The sequence below is a fragment of the Felis catus genome, chromosome D2 (genome assembly GCF_018350175.1).
Source record: "Felis catus isolate Fca126 chromosome D2, F.catus_Fca126_mat1.0, whole genome shotgun sequence".
Taxonomy (NCBI): Eukaryota; Metazoa; Chordata; class Mammalia; order Carnivora; family Felidae; genus Felis; species Felis catus.
The window spans coordinates 46,533,146-46,552,343 of NC_058378.1; the positions used below are offsets into that span (position 1 = coordinate 46,533,146).

Consider the following 19,198-nt stretch of genomic DNA (forward strand, 5'->3'; position numbering starts at 1 on the left):
CATTTGAGCTTGTGGCCTCATGCATAGCAAGCAGTTCCTATCACTGAACTTTGATATTGGTTCGTGCCTCCCAAGCCCTGTTCTTGTAACTAGAGACATAATGGCCCTATTGTTGAACACATGGACTTTGGGGCCAAAGAGACTAGGTGTCTCAAGTCCTGGCTCCATTGCTAATTAGCTGTGCATCCTTGAACAAATGATTAAATATTGCTGAACCTCAGTTTCTTCATCTGTAAAGTGGAACCAATAGCACTTTGCTGGAAATCTGTGAGGGTAGGATTAAGTAATGATTGTAAAGTTCACAGCACATGGGGAGCACAGTCATTACCTTTCTACCAGCCTCTAGGACACTAACTGTGTGTGTAGTTTGAGATACTATTTCCACCATTCCCCAAACTGCCAACACAATCTGATATGTTTCGAATCCCTGAAGCTCACCTCTGATGAACCCTGCAGAAGCAGAATTATTATCATTTCTTAAAATCTATATTCTTTTATTAAGCCCCACGTGTCTACAAACCTGTTGTTTCTTTTAAGCTGTAACTAATAAAACCCCACCAGAGCCAGAGACCACAGGCTTCTTAATTAAGTGATGGGGGGGGGGCACCCGGGTGATTCATTCAGTTAAGTGTCCAACTCTTGATGTCCACTCAGGTCGTGATCTCATGGTTGTGAGGTTGAGCTCTGCATTGGCTCCACACAGAGTGCAGAGCCTGCTTGGAATTCTCTCTCTCTCTCTCTCTCTCTCTCTCTCTCTCTCGGAATAAATAAACTTAAAAAAAAAGTTGGTAGTGGAAAGTAACATGGGGAAGATCAGAGGGGTTTTTTTTGCCTTTCTTTCTTTCTATCTTTCTTTCTTTTCTTTTCTTTTCTTTTTTCAGTATAGTGCAGATAAAATCTGATGACGAAGAACATCCATATATTCTTATGAACATTCCATATACTAGGAATACGGGTCCTTGTATAAGAAGTCAAGCTTGAAACCACTCTGTTCTGAATTTTATAACCACAAAACAGTGTTCTTCAAGGTTGCCTATAAAGAACTCCCTTGGAAATATAAGAATTTCAAAAGTTATGCTAAAGCCTTAGTTATGCATTGGTTGTCATGGTAACCATGCCCCCATTGGGCTCTGAGACAACTGAGTGTATCTAAAAGAGTCTTGGACTTGTTTGTTGGGTGGAGCTCAACTCTCTATACCTGACTCTTTTCACTTTGGGCCCAAGGAAAACTAAGATTATCTGGAATATTCTTGTTTTTGTTTGTTTCTTTTTGAGAGAGAGAGATAAAGAGAGAGAGAGCACAGGCGCGAGTGCTGGGGAGGGGGAGAGGTGGGGGAGGGAGAGGGGCTGCCGTGTGCCTTGACCTGGTGAGTCTTGAGATTTGATAACAGGCATTGTTATCAAATGCCTCTGACCCTCTCAGAGCTGCTTCTTTCACATCTTCTTCCCAAAGAACTTCCCTTTAGCCTCTTTGGCTTTGTCTCACGTTTGATTCCTCTGAGCCTACAGTGGACAACGTTCTCCCTAACTCTGCATTAACTGCTAGGCAAGTACAAGGATGCACTTGGTTGGCTCTGAAGTACCTCCAAGCGCCGTTGCCTCCCAAGATGAAGAACAACTGTGGGGTTGTTAAAAAGTGAACCCACTCAAAATTTTGGATACGCTATTGGTAATAAGGAAAAGCCTAATGGAATTTCAGGGCATTGGACCCCTGGCAAGGAACGGCTCTGAAAGGATGAATCAGAAAGGAAGCTCTCCTCCAGAACTACAGGCTTTCCTCCCCCACCAGTCTCTCTCAATTCTCTCCATATGTGAAAGAGGAGTTCTTAGCCAGGGCAGGTGATCAGTTTCACTGATAATCGCTAGTAATATTCACTAGACTCTAATTACCTAAACTAGGTATTTTGTTTAGTGTTTATAAGCCCCCCTAATAGCTCCATGAAGAGAGTGCCATTTTTTATCCCAGCCTTGTAAATGAGGAAAGAGAGGTTTAGAGATGTTGCGTAACTTGGCCAAAGTCGCTTAGTTGTTAGTAAGGAACAGACCTTAACCTGGACACTCTGGCCAGGCCTGTGTCATTCACCACTGGGGTCCCTCAGGCAGTGCTGGGGTTTTTGTAGAGCAGAACTCATTTGGTTCTTTTCCTGTCTTATGACTCAGTGGACATATGGCTCTGCCTGGCTAGTACCGATATTCCCCTTGGGTACAAAAAAGATGTCATCCCCTATACATGTGATGTCTAGATAGCTCCAGGAGGTTGCAGACAGGGAGGTTTTATTGCATCACACAGGAAGCAGCACAGAGCTAATGACTTCTTAGCGTGCAGAACAGTGTTTTTAGGAAAGATTTTGTTGACTGTTGTTTTCATGCCATGAGCCTTGGGCTTTGGTCTTTCTAGAACCCTTCCTATCATAGGATCTCACACCAAGAGAAGAAGGCATTCGTCTAGCAAGCACGGGTAGGTCCTGCTGGCCTTTAGGTTGAGTTTGCTTTTGGGGAAAATGAACCACTTCAGGTCCTCACACTGCACGGAGATAGTTGGTAATAATAGACATGGGGAAAGCTAGAGCTATAGATGTGGTTGTTGGAGATTGTTCTTAGAATATGTACTTTGAGGGGCCCTTGGTTGCGCAGTCGGTTAAGCGTCCGACTTCAGCCAGGTCACGATCTCGCGGTCCGTGAGTTCGAGCCCCGCGTCGGGCTCTGGGCTGATGGCTCAGAGCCTGGAGCCTGTTTCCGATTCTGTGTCTCCCTCTCTCTCTGCCCCTCCCCCGTTCATGCTCTGTCTCTCTCTGTCCCAAAAATAAATAAACGTTGAAAAAAAAATTAAAAAAAAAAAGAATATGTACTTTGAGGGAAAACGGGCAGTGAGACAGGGGAACCCTGGCAGTTAGTGTAAGACTCCTCACTGTCTGGGACAGACAACCTGGGGGTGGGACACATGGGAAAAAAGAGAGAGAGCTGTGGATGTGGTAGGTTACAGATGCTGAGAATGAGTCTATACTGCGCCCTTCAGGAGATGGCATCTATATCTCTTCCCCTGGGATCTGGGTGGATTTGTGATGGCTTAACTAATGGAATAGGGCCAAAGTGATGTGTGCGGGTCCAGGCTTCAAGAGACTTGCAGCTTCTTCTTCCTGTCACTTGTCACTCTTAGAACTCTGCTGCCATGTTGTGAGAAGGTCTAAGCAGCCCTGAGTAAAAGCCTATATGTAAAGGAACCAAAGCCCCTGACCTTGCTGCTGACAGCCAGCACCAACTCGCCAGCCATGTGAATGTGCCATCTTGCAAGTGGATGTCTAGCCCGTTAGCTGCCCCAGCTGCAAATCCATGAAGAAAAGAAGCCACTCAATTTTGGGGTGGTTGTTATAGAGCAGTCTATAGCCAGAACAGTGGGTAACAGTGGAGGGAATCATTCATTTCCTAGTGCGGAGGGATTGGAATTAACATTAAATCAGTTGTACTTGGACGTGTGTTTGTACACGTGTGTGTATATGCATGTGTGCAGATACACAGGTATGTACAGGTGCTCTTAGACTAACAGCTGTGCCAGTGGTGTGGAGTTGATGCCATTGAGCGTGGTCAGTCATTCCCACAGAAGCCACACGTTGGACCCAACTGAAAATGGAAGATAAAGAAGTAACATTAAACAGAATAATAAGGATGACCAATAATAGTTCCCAAGTGTAGTGTCCAGAGGGGGCAGTGAAGGCGTGTACCCTTCCTTATCCATCCCTGACCTACCCGCCCTGAAGTGGGGTCTGCAACATGGTTTATTCCCATCTCAGAGAAAGAACATTCTTGTTGTGTTAGCGAAGTTTTGATACATCATTTTTTAGAAAGGAGAGGGTCAACCTTGTCACACTAGCAGGGGAGATTCACATAAAGTCTCTGACACGTGTTGAACTCACTTAAGGACCAAACCACCAAACTCTGTGGTAATGAGGACATAGTAACCTTGCAGCCATCCTTGGAAACCAGCCAGGTTCTGTCATTCCAAAGCTGGATTTTTCTCCCATCCCCTCAAGAGCTTTTATGATTCCTCATTTTCCTTTGGAGACCACAGCATCATTTTCCTTTCTCTTTCTTCTATGTGAGAGACAGCCACAAGGCATGATGGTGCAGCTTAGATAATGTGAGTAAATAAAAAATTTTTAAAATATTGAGCAATATTCTCTCAGCATGTAAGTCCCAGTTTGGGAAAAAATTAGGTCCTTTTGGAAACTGCCTTAACTCTTTGGGGTCTCCGTGGTACCATTCTGTAAATGATTGCCTCTGTGCATCAAACAGCACCCCAGTGGCCTGAAAGAGTTAACGTGGCCTCCAGAAGTGCCCTTTGTGGTCCCAGGAAGGAGTCTGAGCCTTGGGAGAATCTGGCTGAGTGTACAATTACTGTTCAGCTCACAGTGGCCCAATTTACTTTATTGTGGAGTGCCTGCAGGAATCCCACTGCTTGAGACGATCTAGATGCTTCTGAGTCAACTGCCTGCAAATTGGTCTTTGAGGGGTTTGCCAGTGCAGGGAAGGAGGCACAGGAATCTGTTAGTAGACATCATAGCCGAGTTCTCAGTCCTGGGGAGGAAATAATCTTATAAGAAATTCTCAGCCAAAAGGACTGATTCTTTCTTTCCAGGGATTCAAGTTTCCAGGTGATAGCTGGTTTCCAGGTGGTAGCCATAAATTTCTCAGACAGGGACATGCTACTTGCGTGTGCGTGAGATAACTCAACTCTTCACTCTGCTGCTTACCTGATTCTCTGGGCTGACTCTCCTGCCTCAGTCTTAGTTTCTATAAAGCGGGAATAATCATAACAGCACCAATCTCGAAGGGTTGTTGTAAGGATTAATGAAAACAAGGCGAGTAAGTGCTAGGCTCAGCACTTGGCACGAAACCAGCATGCGATGCATTCGCCCATCAATCTGCATATTGTGGATTTGATACTCATGTGCTCACTTATCAAATATTTGCTGCAGGTCTACTGTGTGCAGTAGTGTTTAACATTCACCTAGCATGTTTGTAGTTTTAGCAAAGTTCTGATGGACTTCTCTTTTAATTACGAAGGAAAGGGGCAACTCTGTCCATTTATAGGGCAGAAACAAAAAAATTTCAGGTACAAAAAGTTATCCATATATGGATGTTTATATCCACATATAAATATCCATGTACTCATTACCCATAGAAGAGAAATAAAACATTTCAGATAAACTAAAGCCACCTATGCATGCATTCTAGAGCTCATTCCCGTCCTGCCCTTTCCTAGTGGAAACCCACATCCTGCTGAGTTATTCCCTGTGGGGGAATTTATATATATATATAAAATGTGTGTGTGTGTATATATACATATATACACACCTATATATATTATATATACATATGTACATTATATATAATATATATACATACCTATTGAGTATATTATATGGATACGGTATGTGTTACACATATCCGAGTATATATCCAATATATATCCAAATTACACAATGATATGAATACATTTTAATAATCCTAAGTGATATTAGTGTGAAATTTATATGTAGACTCACAGGTTTTTCTAGACTCAGATTGTAATGTGCTTTTGCAACTTGCTTTTTCCACTCAACATTGTATTTCTGGATCTATCCATATTGATACATGTAGCTCTGTTTCTTTTTCGGTTCTATGTAATACCCTTACATACATAGGCCACACATTATTCATTCTTTGCCCTGTTGATGAACATTCATTTTTTCCGGTGTTACACAATCACAAATAAAGTGCATAACATTTTGTGTTCATGTCTCCTTGTACACATGTGCCAACATTTCTATAAGGAATATACTTAGGAAGGAAATGCTGGGTCATAGGATGTGTCCCCCTCTAACTTTATTGGGTTGGGTTAAGTACTCTTCAAAGGGACTTTTTGCAAATTGTGCTCCATCAGTAGAGCATGGGGGTTTCCTGGTCACTTAACTTTCCCCACAACTGTCATTGTCAGGCTTTACATTTTCACCAACCTGAAAAGTAGGACTATCTCACTGTAGTTTTAATTGGCATTTTCCTCGTTCTTAGTAATTCACTATTGATTGTATCTTTTATAAGTTCCTTGTTTCATCTGCCTGTTTAACAAATTAGGGTTTTTTTTTAATTTTTTTTTTTCAACGTTTATTTATTTTTGGGACAGAGAGAGACAGAGCATGAACGGGGGAGGGGCAGAGAGAGAGGGAGACACAGAATCGGAAACAGGCTCCAGGCTCTGAGCCATCAGCCCAGAGCCTGACGCGGGGCTCGAACTCACGGACCGCGAGATCGTGACCTGGCTGAAGTCGAACACTTAACCGACTGTGCCACCCAGGCGCCCCCAAATTAGGGTTTTTAAAATTAATTTGTAGGGATACTATTTCTTTGTCAGTTATATGCATTGTAAATATTTTTTCTCAATCTGTGTCTTGCTTCCTTTGTATGTAACATCTTTTAGTATAGAAAAAATTTCTAAAAGGTTTTTACTTTTTGATAAAAATAGAATCTACAGCAAGGAGACACATTTCCTTCTGGGATTTTGATGCTTTCTTCACCTTTTCTAGAAGGAGGATCTCAGCTGAAAAAAAACTCAGTCATAGCTTTGGGCAGGGATATAATTTATGTGGCTGGCCAGTGGGAGCAGTAGTGGATGGCAGTCCAACAAAAGTGTATTTTGTTGAGGCCACTAATTGCCAGGAACGCACCCAGCAGCCTCCCTTCCTGAAAAGGTGGGAAACCGGGAAGGGCGAAGTTGCCAGGAACTCAAGTCCTGCGCCAAGAATAGTCACTCCGCTCTGACTGTTGGTCTGGAGAGAGCTCTCCTCATCCTGGGACTGGTAAACTCCGCCTGTGACAACACAATAGAACAAAGGAGAAGATTCTAAGGAAAAGCAGATGGGGAGAGAATTCTGGGCATCCCAGGCGGAATTTTAAAATTAATGCCTTCTATTAAGTAGTATCCTAACCAATAAAAGAAAAAGTCCAAGGCAAAAGATGACCAGATAGGATGGTGATAGAGAAGGAGCAGAGAAGAAAGAATTGTAAAGAATTAAAAAACAAAAAGAAAAAGATTAAAAATGGCAACAACCAGTTGGACTTGAAAGAACTTCCTAAGCCTGGGACTAAAGCCAGAAAACAAAGCAGTAGATTGAGAAATTTCATTTCACGTGAACTTCAACTTTCTGTAGAGCAAAACCAAATAATACCAAATTAAAAGACAAAATCATAAATTTGAAAAACTCATGAGACTATTATGGACCAAGAATTAACATTTTTTATATGTAAAGAGTTGTTTTTTTAAATAAATAATTAATAGAATAATAGGCTAAGAGTAAAAGCAGGCAATTCAAGAAGCATTAAAAGTCTTCATTTACTTTAGTAGTCACAAGACTTCCACTGAGATGAGATATTTTTTTCTTCTGTAAATCTTCTCACTTAAAATGAAAAAGTATGACAGTGCCCAATGGGTGAAGAGAAACTAGTCCTCTCCCATGGAGCCTCTGGAGAGGATAATCAGGTAAAGTTTTTCTGGGGAATGAGTTGGTAATGTTCACCAAAACACTGAAAAAAAAATAAATAGAAAGCACACGCTTGCAACTTGTAATCCCACTCTTTAGAATTTGTTAAAGGAAGTAATTGCATGACTAAACCTAAGATATCTACACCAGGTCTGAGAAACATGAAACACGCAAGAGGAGAACAAGTGAGATGTAGCATTTGATGGGCTAAGGCACATGAGGGAGAGGGGGCCCAGGAAATTAACTTTAGAATTTCCCATGAGGGCAACTGGGTGCTTGGTAGAACTATTCACTGAGACAGGATGCAGCGGATTTGGGAGGAAGGCAATGGATTCAGTTATGTGTATTTGACATTTCAAGAGCACAAATTCAGGGGCGGACACCCAGGGTCCAGTTGGATATGGGTCTGGAGCTCAATGAAGTTGAAGAATTCATGGCAACTAGGTAGGGATAGAATGGAAGCTGTTAGGATAGGTGATTCAGTGACTTTTGGGCTACACCTGGGACAGCGAGTTGACTCATTGGTTTGGGCTGGCAGGGAGAGAGGCAAGGTGATTCTCATGCCTTGCTTTGTAGCTTTGACATCTCTGATGGAATCTTTTTGATTGCACTTCAGGCCTGGGAAAACTCTGTGGGGATCATCTCCTTTCCTAGTCTCCAAAGCCTAGCAGAAGATATTTCTAACCAGCTTGCCCAAGAAATACAGAAGGCACTTGTGGGAAAGCCTGCAGGTAAGAGAACACTTTATGGAGACAAAACACCCCTGCATATTCCTTCCAGGACTTCTGCAAAGCCACTCTCTGCTTTTCTAGTGGAGTAGGAGTGGTGCCTTCCAGAGAACCCCACAGGCTCATTTCTGCCACTGAGGATGTTGGGAATGAAGGGAAAGGCCAGCAGAGAAGGGAAGGGGGACCAGCAGAGCCCTGCTGCTCTTGGAAGGGACACACACACACACACACACACACACACACACACACACACACACAGAGGACCAGGGTCTCTGGGACAGGGTGCTAGCAAAAAGGTGACACCCAAGTGTTCAATGAATAGCTCGATCCAGAAAAGACACAGAAGCCAAAGACAAACATGTTTTCTGTGTTGGGGTCTCCTGACATGCGTGCTTCTGCTCCTAGGGCTGGCCCCTGGAGGCTGGGCAGAGTTTCACGGTGACCCCAGGGGCTGAGGGGCAAGGGGGAGTTCTAGGGGGAAGGAGACTCTTGAGCACAGTGTAGAATGCAGGTGTCTCTGCAATGTAAGGGGCTCGAGGACACAGCAAGTGGGGCAAAGATTCTGGATTGTGAGAAGTCCAATAGCTGAGGAGCTCGCAATTATTTGGTAATGGAGAGCCACTGAAGGTTGTTGAACAGGAATAGTGACATGATAAAGACTATCCTCCAGGCAGATTAATCTGGCGGAGTGTGAGCTATCTGGTATAGATGCAGAAGGCACTGTGGAGAGGAAAGGAGACAGAAGTCCCCTAAGGATGCTAAGGATGCTAAGGACTAAGGATGCTAAGTCCCCTAAGGATTCCTCTCACGGGGAAGGAGGCCAAGTGGAGGGAGAGCTGGGTGGGCAGGTCACCGCACTGCCCGCTGGTGACACGTTCTCCCCTTCATGTGCTGTTGCCAGAGCAAGCGAGGGAGGCAGCGGCGCAGTTGCTGCGGTGGAAAGGGGACGTGGATCAGGATGGCTACCTGCTCCTGAAGTCGGTGTATGTGCTCACGGGGACAAACTCGGTAAGTTCCAGGTCCCACGGGCCCCAGCTTGGGAGCTCCTCGTCCATGTCCCGCGGAAGTCCCAGCAAAGGGCAGGGACGCATCTCGAGTGTCTTTTCCCCCATGATACTGATTTGTCATTTCTCCTGCCATAATCCTCTTCTGATACAGGACATGGGAACGTTAGCATCTGAAATCCACATTCGAATCCTGTTTTTTCCATTGACGGGCTGTGTGTAACTTTGGGCAAATTGTGTCATCTCTCGTGACTCTGTTGTGTGGCTAATTTTAGGACCGGGGCTAATGCCTTCGTTTTCTGACTTAGGGTCAGGGCAGGGGTTAACAATGGCCGATGTGTATGGACCATTTTCTGTGTCGGGGCAAGGCTAGTGTGTCCCATGCAGGTCAATAAATCCTCCCCCAAGCCCTCTGAGTCAGATTATGAAGCCACATTAGTTAGCACCCTCTGTGACTCCAGAGGCCGTGTTCTGAGCCACTGCTTTTTACTGCCGTCTGCTAAGCTCAGACGGAGGGAGTCCACCTTAAGCACCTGTCCCGTGCCTGCCTGGAGATGGTACCCACATGAGGCTGGCTTCTCTTTCTTCCGTTCCCACCGGTACCCCATCCTGGTTGTGTACGTGTCCTCCACCGTGAAGCTGGGGGCCTGGTGCTTCCCTGCGAGTGGATTGCTGATGGCTGGCGTCCTCTTAGGCAGAAGCAGTCCCCGGCAGCTGTGGCTATCAGCAGAAATGGCCAGAGGTCCCGGGCAGGGCAGACCCAGAGACTCATTTGTCTGGTGAGAGTGCCCACCATGTGCCAGTGCTCAGCATCAGGAACAAGAGGGAGCCACATAGGGGCACGGCCACCCCAAGGCTAACAGTGAACACAGGTATCAGCCGGGCATCTGAAACAGTGCACGGAGGTGTGAGAGGAGCTCAGTGTGCAGTTGTTACCTGCAGGGAGGATCACGTGACCTTTCCTCTGCCTGCACTGCCTGGACCTCCATCAGCACGGCAGCCTGAAGCCCAGAGAAGGAGCTTTTCTGCCCTCCGGGGAAGGACTATTTACAGTCCGGTAGTAAAAATTAACCTAAAGGGCTTGTTTTCCACTGTGAGCAGCCAGCCCTAAAAGCAATGAGACAAATAGGCAATTGGCTTTCAGCGGAGCCAGTGCGGCATGGAGGACAGGGGAGCCACCCTGAGCAGGGTCACAGCAGAGCCAGGTATCAATTACAGGGGCCGACGTTACCCTGCACTGGAAGCTTTTAGGGGGAAGGGTAGGACCACCCGCCTGCGTTATATTCCTGGTTCTGGCCCAGACTGTGCATTCTTCCGCTCTCTTTTTCTCAGTTTGCCACCATATCTGTCACATTAGTCACTTGGGTGGGAAATTGGGTGGACAGTATGCTTCAGATTAATGCCGCACCTGCTCCCCCACACACAATTCCATACGTGCGCAGAGGTTGTAGCTAATCCGGAGAAAACTACCCAAATCAGTAGTGTGATCACTTAGGAAAGCCCTTGTTTTCTGCTCTGCACCTGTCCCTCCCTCCCTTCCTCCTCTCCTTCCTTCATGTTGTTTGTCTTACAAAAGATGCCGTGTTTATCGAGCACCTAGTGTATACTTCGCGGAAACATAATCTTCACAGCCACTCTGGGTGGGTCCTGTGATTGTCCCCATTCTTACACGAGAGTGCATTGCCCAGAGAGAGGACATGATTTACCCGTCTTCCTGGCTAAAAGACCGTGCCGCTCTGGGTTGGAAGAGTGCTCCCCTGGGTCTGTGGCCGTGGGTCACGTCTGCTCTTCTCTTGCAGGAGACGCTGGGCAGGGTCGCTGCATCCGGGCTTCCAGCCCTGCTCCTGAAGTGCCTTTACCTCTTCTTTGTCTTTCCTCTGGAAAAGGAGGAGGTTTTAGAGAATGATGTTCAAGTTCAGAGGATGTTTGTACAGGTGAGTCAGAGGAAGGCTCCACACCCCTGGGCCAAGACCCCGCTCTGCTTCTTGGAAGTGTCTCCGTCCTTCTTGGCCCTAGTCCTGAAGCCGCTCTGTCCTGGAGAGCCAGCTCATCTGTCAACCCCCACGCTCTCTGCAAATGCCAGGATCTTGTGCATTTGGAAAGTGTCTGTTCTCCCCTTTCCATCTTGTTTCATCCCTGTGTCGCTATTTCTGTCGTTTTCCCCCAGAAGAGTGTGCTGCTCCTCTTCCCTGTCCACTTGGCCCCCTCGTCCACTTCCTCCAGGCTGTGTTCCTGAGTCCTGCCCGCCCCTCCCCAGCATCTGGAACCTCCTGTCTCTGGCCCCTGCCTCCTCGGAGGGCAAGCACGCCAACCGCACTTGCATAACCGCAGCCAACATTTTCTAAGTCCTTCCCTGTACCCACCTGTGCCATAGCCTCACATCTGTCCCCTCCCTGATCCCTCTCTTCCATCCCAGGATGTGTGTAGTATTACAATTCTGATTCCATGCGAACTAGCGCCTGGTGAGTAAACATGGCTCTGGGGTCACAGAGGTAGTCGGTGGGTGGGGGGCGGGGCTGGGATTGGGACCCTGGGAATCTGGCTGCCAAGACCATTTTGTGAGGCCACCTCCTTCCCCCTGCCAGAAGTGATCTCAGGCCACTAAGCATCAAGTGCAATTTCCTGGTGTCCTTCCCCATCTTTTCTGTCCTCTCTGACTACCGGCAGTAGCTTTTAACATAACTTCTTACTCCTTTCCTGCCCCTTACTGACCAGCTCTGCTTTCTCAGCTCCCAGGATGCTGTATTCTCCAGAAAACTCCTCCTGCCTCTCTGGAGGAAGACACCTTGGGAGGAGGGTAAGGAGGGCCATAAGTCCTACTCATCTTTGTGTGGCCAGTGCCTCAGGCAGTGGCTCACAGAGCAGGTGATTTTGTGAATTTCCAAATGCATTTGTGCATTGTAAATGCGCGTTCACATGAATATCCATTTTAGACTCATTCTCAAGCGAGAGTCCTCATTACCAGAGGTTATGTCACAAGCTTACTTATGGTGGGTTATCCCTTAAGCTGCATTTGCTGGAAACTCAGGCATTGTTTATCTGTATATAAACTATATTCTAAGTGGTGGCCAGGTTGCGGTACTGGGCGCTTTGACAAGTCTTTACCATGTGGCTTTTAGTGTCCCTCAGAGAACTGGTGCAGCCCTGCCTTCATGGTTCTGCCCCTGAATGGGTAGAATGTGAGCCGTGGGGCATGTCTGTATTCCTTAGGGTTTTCCTTACATCATTCTGCAAAATATATGAGCTCCTCCCACATACTCCTCTGTGCCAGACTGCTGGTTCCAGCAGCAAGCATCGTACCAGAGGTGACAGAAAATTGGGGAAGCCAAACAAGGGAGATAATCACGTAATTAGAGAGCTGTGTCCGTTTTTTTAAGTGCTCTGAAGGCCAAGTGACAAGTGTGCTGGGAAATGAGGACAAAGGGACCTGATTTATAGGAGAGCATAAAAGAAGACCGTTCTGAGGAAATGGCATTGAAACAGGAACTGAAAGTTGGAGTGCGATGTGAAGGGGCGGGGGGAGAGGGGATAGGCGCAGAAATGGCCATCCAAGCCAAGGGTCACATGGCCATGGCTACTGTTGGGAAGGTCAGCAGGTGGGGTCTGGAGCCTGGCTCTATGACTGTTCAGCTTGGACTCTGTCCCTATGCTTAGAAGGGGCTAATGGATTCAGATGGAAGCAGCTCTCCATATATGTCAAACTTGAAGGAGATCCGGTTAGACCACCGAGAGCCAAAGGGAGGGCTGCACACAATCTCGTCAGAGAGGAGGCAGGGCTAGTCTGTGCAGAACTCTGTGAGCCATGATTTACCCCAAGTGGCAGGAAGGTACTGGAAGTCCCTCTGGCAGCCATAGAAAGGCTGGATGGGTGGGGGCACAGGGTCCAGATGGGAAGTTAGAGGATCAGTCTCATAATCTTATGAGAAGTAGAGTTTGACTCCCAACCAGGGATCTGGGAACACATCTCTTTTTATTTTTTTATTTATTTATTTAATTTTTTTAATGTTTATTTATTTTTGAGACAGAGAGAGACAAAGCATGAACAGGGGAGGGTCAGCGAGAGGGAGACACAGAATCTGAAACAGGCTCCGGGCTCTGAGCTGTCAGCACAGAGCCCGATGCGGGGCTCGAACTCACGGACCGCGAGATCATGACCTGGGCCGAAGTCGGCTGCTTAACCGACTGAGCCACCCAGGCGCCCCAACACATCTCTTTTTAAATAACACTGGGTTCTGTTAGTCCTATCCTTTAACCTTTGATGGCATCTTTTCCCTGCGTGTCTATGTAGAAGGACACCTCTCTAAGTCAAACGCTTCTCTGTTTTTCTGATTACTTGCATAGGATTAGGAGTGCAGAATTTATCCCAAGCCCTGTCACCCTTTTCTGGGGGCACCGCTGACCATGCTGTTCTGGGGCAGAAGGTGACCCATACGACCCATCCTTGGCACTGAGACATACACTCAGAGCTCTGGAAAACAAGGGAAGAAATCTGTTACTTACAGGAAGGAGGCTTCCTAACTAGGCATCTGTTTTGTTTTTTTTTTTCTTCCCCAGATGTTGCTGAACATTTGCAGTGAGTCTCAGGGGCTGGAGAGACTTCTGTCAGGAAATGAGCTCCAATCTCTAGTGATTGCCACTACCTGTCTTTGGGAGCACAGCTGCTGCTTTTGGAAGGAGCCCACCTTCTGTGTGCTGAGGGCAATCTCCAAGGCCCAGCACCTTGGCATCATTGAATACCTGCAGGGTATGACCCCGGGAGACCAGGGGTGGGATACGGGCCCACTTTCTACAATGAGACCCTGGAACCAAAAAAGAGATGAACAAACAGGGTCTTCACGGAAGCCCACCTATGTCCAGTAGACGACTCTTTGCTTGGTTTCCTTCGTGAAAGTGCTTTTATTATTTATGTTGGTGCTCCACTGGAGGAGGGAAGGAAAGGGGAACTCATTTACTCTCAAACAGACACACAGCAGATAATTTGTATATCATCTCCTCGGTCTCTTTGAGATGGACATTAATGCCATTTTGTGATGGGGAAAACGGAGACTGAGAGTAGTGCAAGAACTTGCCTAGGTCCCCAGCTCACAAACAGGAGGAGACAAACATCCTAAGCCTGGAGATGCCCGATCTCCTTTCGGCTCTGCTCTGGGCAGCATATGCAGGGGTTAAGGCCATAGATACTGGAGCCAGAAGCTGGGGTGTGGACTCCAGCTCTGTCCACCTGTTCTCATGGTGGAGTGACCTTGGGCACATACGTGCCTGTGTGCCTCAGTTCTTTTATCTGTAAAATGGGAATAGCAACCCCTTGCCCTGTGATCTGCCTTCTTTCTGGGGTGTCCCATAACAGACGGCATCACCTGGTGACAGCTGAGCAGGTTCAGCAAGCCCACCGCCCTCTTGTAACTGAGCCCAGGACCAAAAGTCAGCCCCAGTTTAGGGATTCAGGGCTCCCAGTGAGGCCAGGGCCCAGTGGCAATGACCCTGAGCTGAGCTGGTCCTAAGAGGCTCAGCAGCCCGGGTACCCCCCATAGGCTTGAGCCAGAGACCCCTGAGGAAAAGCTGTGTGTCTTGATGACAGGGCTCTCTCACTGTGTCATTATTGTTAGCTGTCCAAGACAATAACTAGAAAAGAAAATTCCCACCTCAGTGGGGAGCCTGCTGCCTGGAGCACTGTGCCCAGGAACCCCTTAGGGGACTGGGTGGTTTCCATGGGCGTACAGGCTGAGGAGAAGGTCTGGAGTAAGGGCTGGCCTGGCAGTTAGCTGCCAAGCCCATGGCTCTTAGGGCTGCCTTGCCCGGCATGCGGACTCTGGGGCGTGTCTGAAGCCTTGCGGCTGAGGGACAGAGCATGTGCTGTCTCAAGTTCTCATAGACACTTTTCCTGATCCACTGGCATGGCTTTCCTGGTACTCAGAAGAGGCTTCTTCCGGTGAAAGAGTCCTAAAAACAGTGATCCATCAAAATGCAAATCCAATGACATCTCTCTTCCAACTCAGATCTTCCCTTGACTTCTCACAGCTCTGGGAAACCAGCAAGTTCCAAGGCCAGGGCCACAAATGAGCTGGCCCTGTCTTCCTCCTCCTCCCCGGTGGCCTGCACTTCTGGGTGCCAACCCCCTGGACATATTAGTAGCTGAAACCCACTGTCTTTTTGCCCCTCACCTTCTTACATATTCATAGATCCTTCCCTGAACTTTTTTTCAAGCTAATTTCTGCCCATCTCCAGTGTTGCTTCCTTAAGAAGGTCTTTCTCAACGCTCAGGTCTTTCAGCTTGTGTCCTATTACCTAATGGACCCAGTCCCTCCTGCATGCTGGGAATTAGGAGCAGAGCTAAGAGGCTTCCTTCCTCTTCCTGTTTTGTCTCCTCTCCATCTGGGTCTGCACAGTGTGGCTCTTAGTGGTGACACTTCCCGCGGGGAAGACTTCTTGATTCAAGACCCAGCAGGAAAGGGCTTTGAATTAATTCTCATTTACATCTTGATATAGATAGTTTAACGGAGTGTGGGGAGGGAATGACCGTGGCAGAAAAGCTATTGCCTCCAAACTTAACAGGGTTGTTTTCCTCTGGCAGCCATGGATTGCATCAAACTCTCCCTTCAGAATCTCTCCAAGCTTGCAGACACGCTCCCTGCTCCCAAGGTGAGCGAGTCAGTGAGCCTCATCTTGGGCTTTGTGAAGGACTCCTATCCCATCTCTTCGGCTCTGTTCCTAGAGTTTGAGAATGGGGAGGGCTACCCTCTTCTCCTCAAAGTGCTACTTCGGTAAGTGGTTGTACCTGGTGGGGAAGAAACTGCCAACGTCTAGGTCCTCAGTATCATTTGGGTTGCTTCGGAGGAAGCGCTTTTGAAGCTTCTTCTGAAACACAGATTTCCATAGAGCATGGCCAGAGAGACTTTTATTGCAAAAATAATTCAAGGTGCATCAGGATTTGAGAGCCACTGCCTTTGAGAACTGATGGGGATTGCAATAACAATTTTACCAAATTCATTGGATTGTATTATCACATGCACACCTGCTGGCTTGAACTGCTGAGGAGGCAGCAATCCTCAGAAGCAGCCCTCAACCAAGGACTGGCCGGAGCTAATGGATAAATACCCAGTAAAGTTGTCCCTTGGGTGGGATATCTCTACCCTGCCTCCCAGAGCCCCCCAAAGCATTAAACTCCAGTTGTCCAACAAGGTGCTTGCTCTATAATGCTCCTGCACTGGCTTCCTTCCTCTCCCTCTCTCAGGCCCTCTGCCCCGGTAGTATTTTTTGCTTCAATTCCCAAATAAACTACCGTTTCTCTCTCAAATACTTGACCATTGGAAACCCAAATGAAGACACCATTGATCTGGGTCAGGACTAATTTCCTCCGCTCTGCCTTGCCACATTATATTCAGGTTGGGTCTAAGGAGTGGATGAGCCAAGAGATGGAAATCAAAGAAATTCCTTGATTGTTTCAACTTCTTCATTGCTCTTGGGGAAGCTGGTTAAGGGCAGGGCTACATGTATTCCTTTGTGCTTTGCTCTATGAATATGAGAAGCCCTTCTCGTGCATGGGATGTGGCTTACCACTGTGTTTCACAGACTTCACTGAAGAGCCAGATTTCTAGTCTAGAGGGGTAATTTGGATGAGAAGACTGAAGCCCCAAAAAGATGTGATTAAATGACAGTACCTTGAGGGCCTTCCTCCAAAGGCACACTAAGAATAAATGTTCCTATGGGGTTGCCATGTTTTACATTAGTCTGGACCATGACCAACTGGCTACTGCTCCCATGGAGGTCCATGTCATAGCAGTTCTTGAACATTTCTTTGGTTAAATGGGTGGTTGGGTTTCTCCAGACTTCTTGTAGAAGCCAGGAGGGGGGAAATGAGCCTACTCCAAGGAGTATCAGGAAGGACCCAACTCAGCTCATTGGTTTTTTTTTTTTTTTCCTGCCTTACCTGAAATCATACTGCAAGCACATTTGCTCTTGACATGGCAGAGCTCGAGTAAGACTTGAGAGAGAGAGAAACCCTTCTCCACAAGAAGAGAAAGGTGGCTCATCTACACTTAAGTAGCTAAAAATGCAACAATACTCCACCTTGACATAAGCATAAGGAAGTCTAATACAGCTGGGTTACTTCCGAAGACATTTGCTTGCCCACTTGAAATATCAGATCTCCCATTTTGAGGGCGCTCCTGCTCTTCTTGTGCACGTGTCTTTTGGAGGTGGGTTTAGCCCTGCATCCCTGGGAGGAGCACCATGAGCAAACATGGCTGCCCTGTCCACAAAGTCCAGGGAGCTGGCCTCATCTGTCCCTGCAGGTACGATGCACTGGCACAGAGCGAAGTGAATCCCCACCTGGAGGAGCTCCTCGAGCTGCTGGTGTGGCTGACGACCTGCGGGAGGTCAGAGCTGAAGGTGTTTGATAGCATCACCTACCCTCAGCTGGAAGGCTTCAAGTTCCATCACGAGGCTTCTGGTGGGTCATTTTGTGTTTCTGGGGGCCTGGCAGAGGCTGACACTGTGCCCTGACAAATGCTACCCAGGTCTTTCCCTGACTCTTTGTGAAGAAACCAACACTTGGCACCTGTCAGTGCTTCTGTCACTCCTTTGCGGAGATTACCTATGGATTTAAAATCTCTCCTTTGTAGACATTTTTTAGGCGTCTTGGTGGGATTTAGAGGAAATTTTTGCTTAACAAAGGCAAAGACCCTCTTGAGTAATGGTGGGAGTAATGGTCTCTACCCCCGCCTCTGCCATGACTTATTCTGCAACATGGGCTTGTATACAAGGGCTGATGGCCCTGAAACAGCCACCCAGGCTCAGAGTCAGGCTTCCTCAGTTCTTTGAGACTGATTGATTGATTGATGAACTCTGTGCAGCAGCCATTCTGCCCCACGTGAGGCACCTGTGTGACCAGGCAGGTATCTGCTCCCTAAAATTTCTCTTTAGAGACTCTCACACATACGCTGAACCAGAATCTCCTCCATAACTGGCTGATCAATGCATCAGGCACAGTGGTGACACCAGGCAGGTGGGTCGGGTCTGTCTGGGTTAGTCAGGAAACCGTGCACAGAAGGTCCCATTCAAGGCTAAGAGTGAGTTGCCTAGATAGGAAGGAAGAGGAGAAAGTTCAAAGGCAGAAATTACTGCCTGGGGAGAGAAATGGTGACCACGAACATCTGGGGTCTGGGAAAATGACCGGAGTGTGAAGGCTGCAAGACTGTAGGGCCAGTTCAGGAAGGGCCTCTGGACAGAACTCCAGCAGATACATAGTAAAGTGTCTGGACCGGAGGTGAGTTTCAGAAACATCTCTGGGAGCTGAGGCAGAGAGGGTTGGAGGCAAGGAGTTCTCTGATGGAGTGAAAGAAGGGGATGGCTTCAGGAGATATCTTTATTTAACTACGTATCTAGAAAAGATACTGACTTTGCTTAGTAATTTTTAACATCATTTTATTTATTTATTTATTTATTTACTTATTTATTATTTAAAATTTTTTTAAATATTTATTTATTTTTGAAAGAAAGAGAGACAGAGTGTGAGTGGGGGAGGGGCAGAGAGAGAGGGAGACACAGAATCTGAAACAGGCTCCAGGCTCTGAGCTGTCAGCACAGAGTCTGACGCAGGGCTTGAACCCACGGACCGCGAGATCATGACCTGAGGCGAAGTCAGACGCTTAACCGACTGAGCCACCCAGCCTCCCCTAAAATTTTTTTTAATATTTATTTATTTTTGAAAGAAAGAGAGACAGAGTGTGAGTGGGGGAGGGGCAGAGAGAGAGGGAGACACAGAATCAGAAGCAGGCTCTAGGCTCTGAGCTGTCGGCACAGAGCCTGACACAGGGCTCGAACTCACAAGTCTTGAGATCATGACCTGTGCCAAAGTCAGATGCTTAACCAACTGAGCCACCCAGGCACCCCAACATCATTTGTTTTTAACTGATTAAAACCAACCCTCCAGCCCACCCCTGCCCAATAACGC

General features: G+C 47.2%; 1 protein-coding gene across 18 annotated transcripts in view; it reads left to right on the forward strand.

Annotated features, from left to right (window-relative positions):
• WDFY4 (WDFY family member 4) overlaps positions 1–19,198 on the forward strand; it is a 292,757-nt gene that overhangs the window by 23,508 nt on the left and 250,051 nt on the right. For 17 of the 18 annotated variants that reach the window (XM_045040306.1, XM_045040307.1, XM_045040305.1 and 14 more), the window contains 6 exons: positions 8,131–8,245; positions 9,144–9,250; positions 11,046–11,180; positions 13,801–13,990; positions 15,818–16,007; positions 17,538–17,695. In XM_045040306.1, the coding sequence (XP_044896241.1) occupies positions 8,131–8,245; positions 9,144–9,250; positions 11,046–11,180; positions 13,801–13,990; positions 15,818–16,007; positions 17,538–17,695 (895 nt within the window). Of the gene's footprint in view, positions 1–8,130; positions 8,246–9,143; positions 9,251–11,044; positions 11,181–11,975; positions 12,044–13,800; positions 13,991–15,817; positions 16,008–17,537; positions 17,696–19,198 lie in introns of those variants that run through there. The other variant, XM_045040300.1, reaches the window with a different exon arrangement.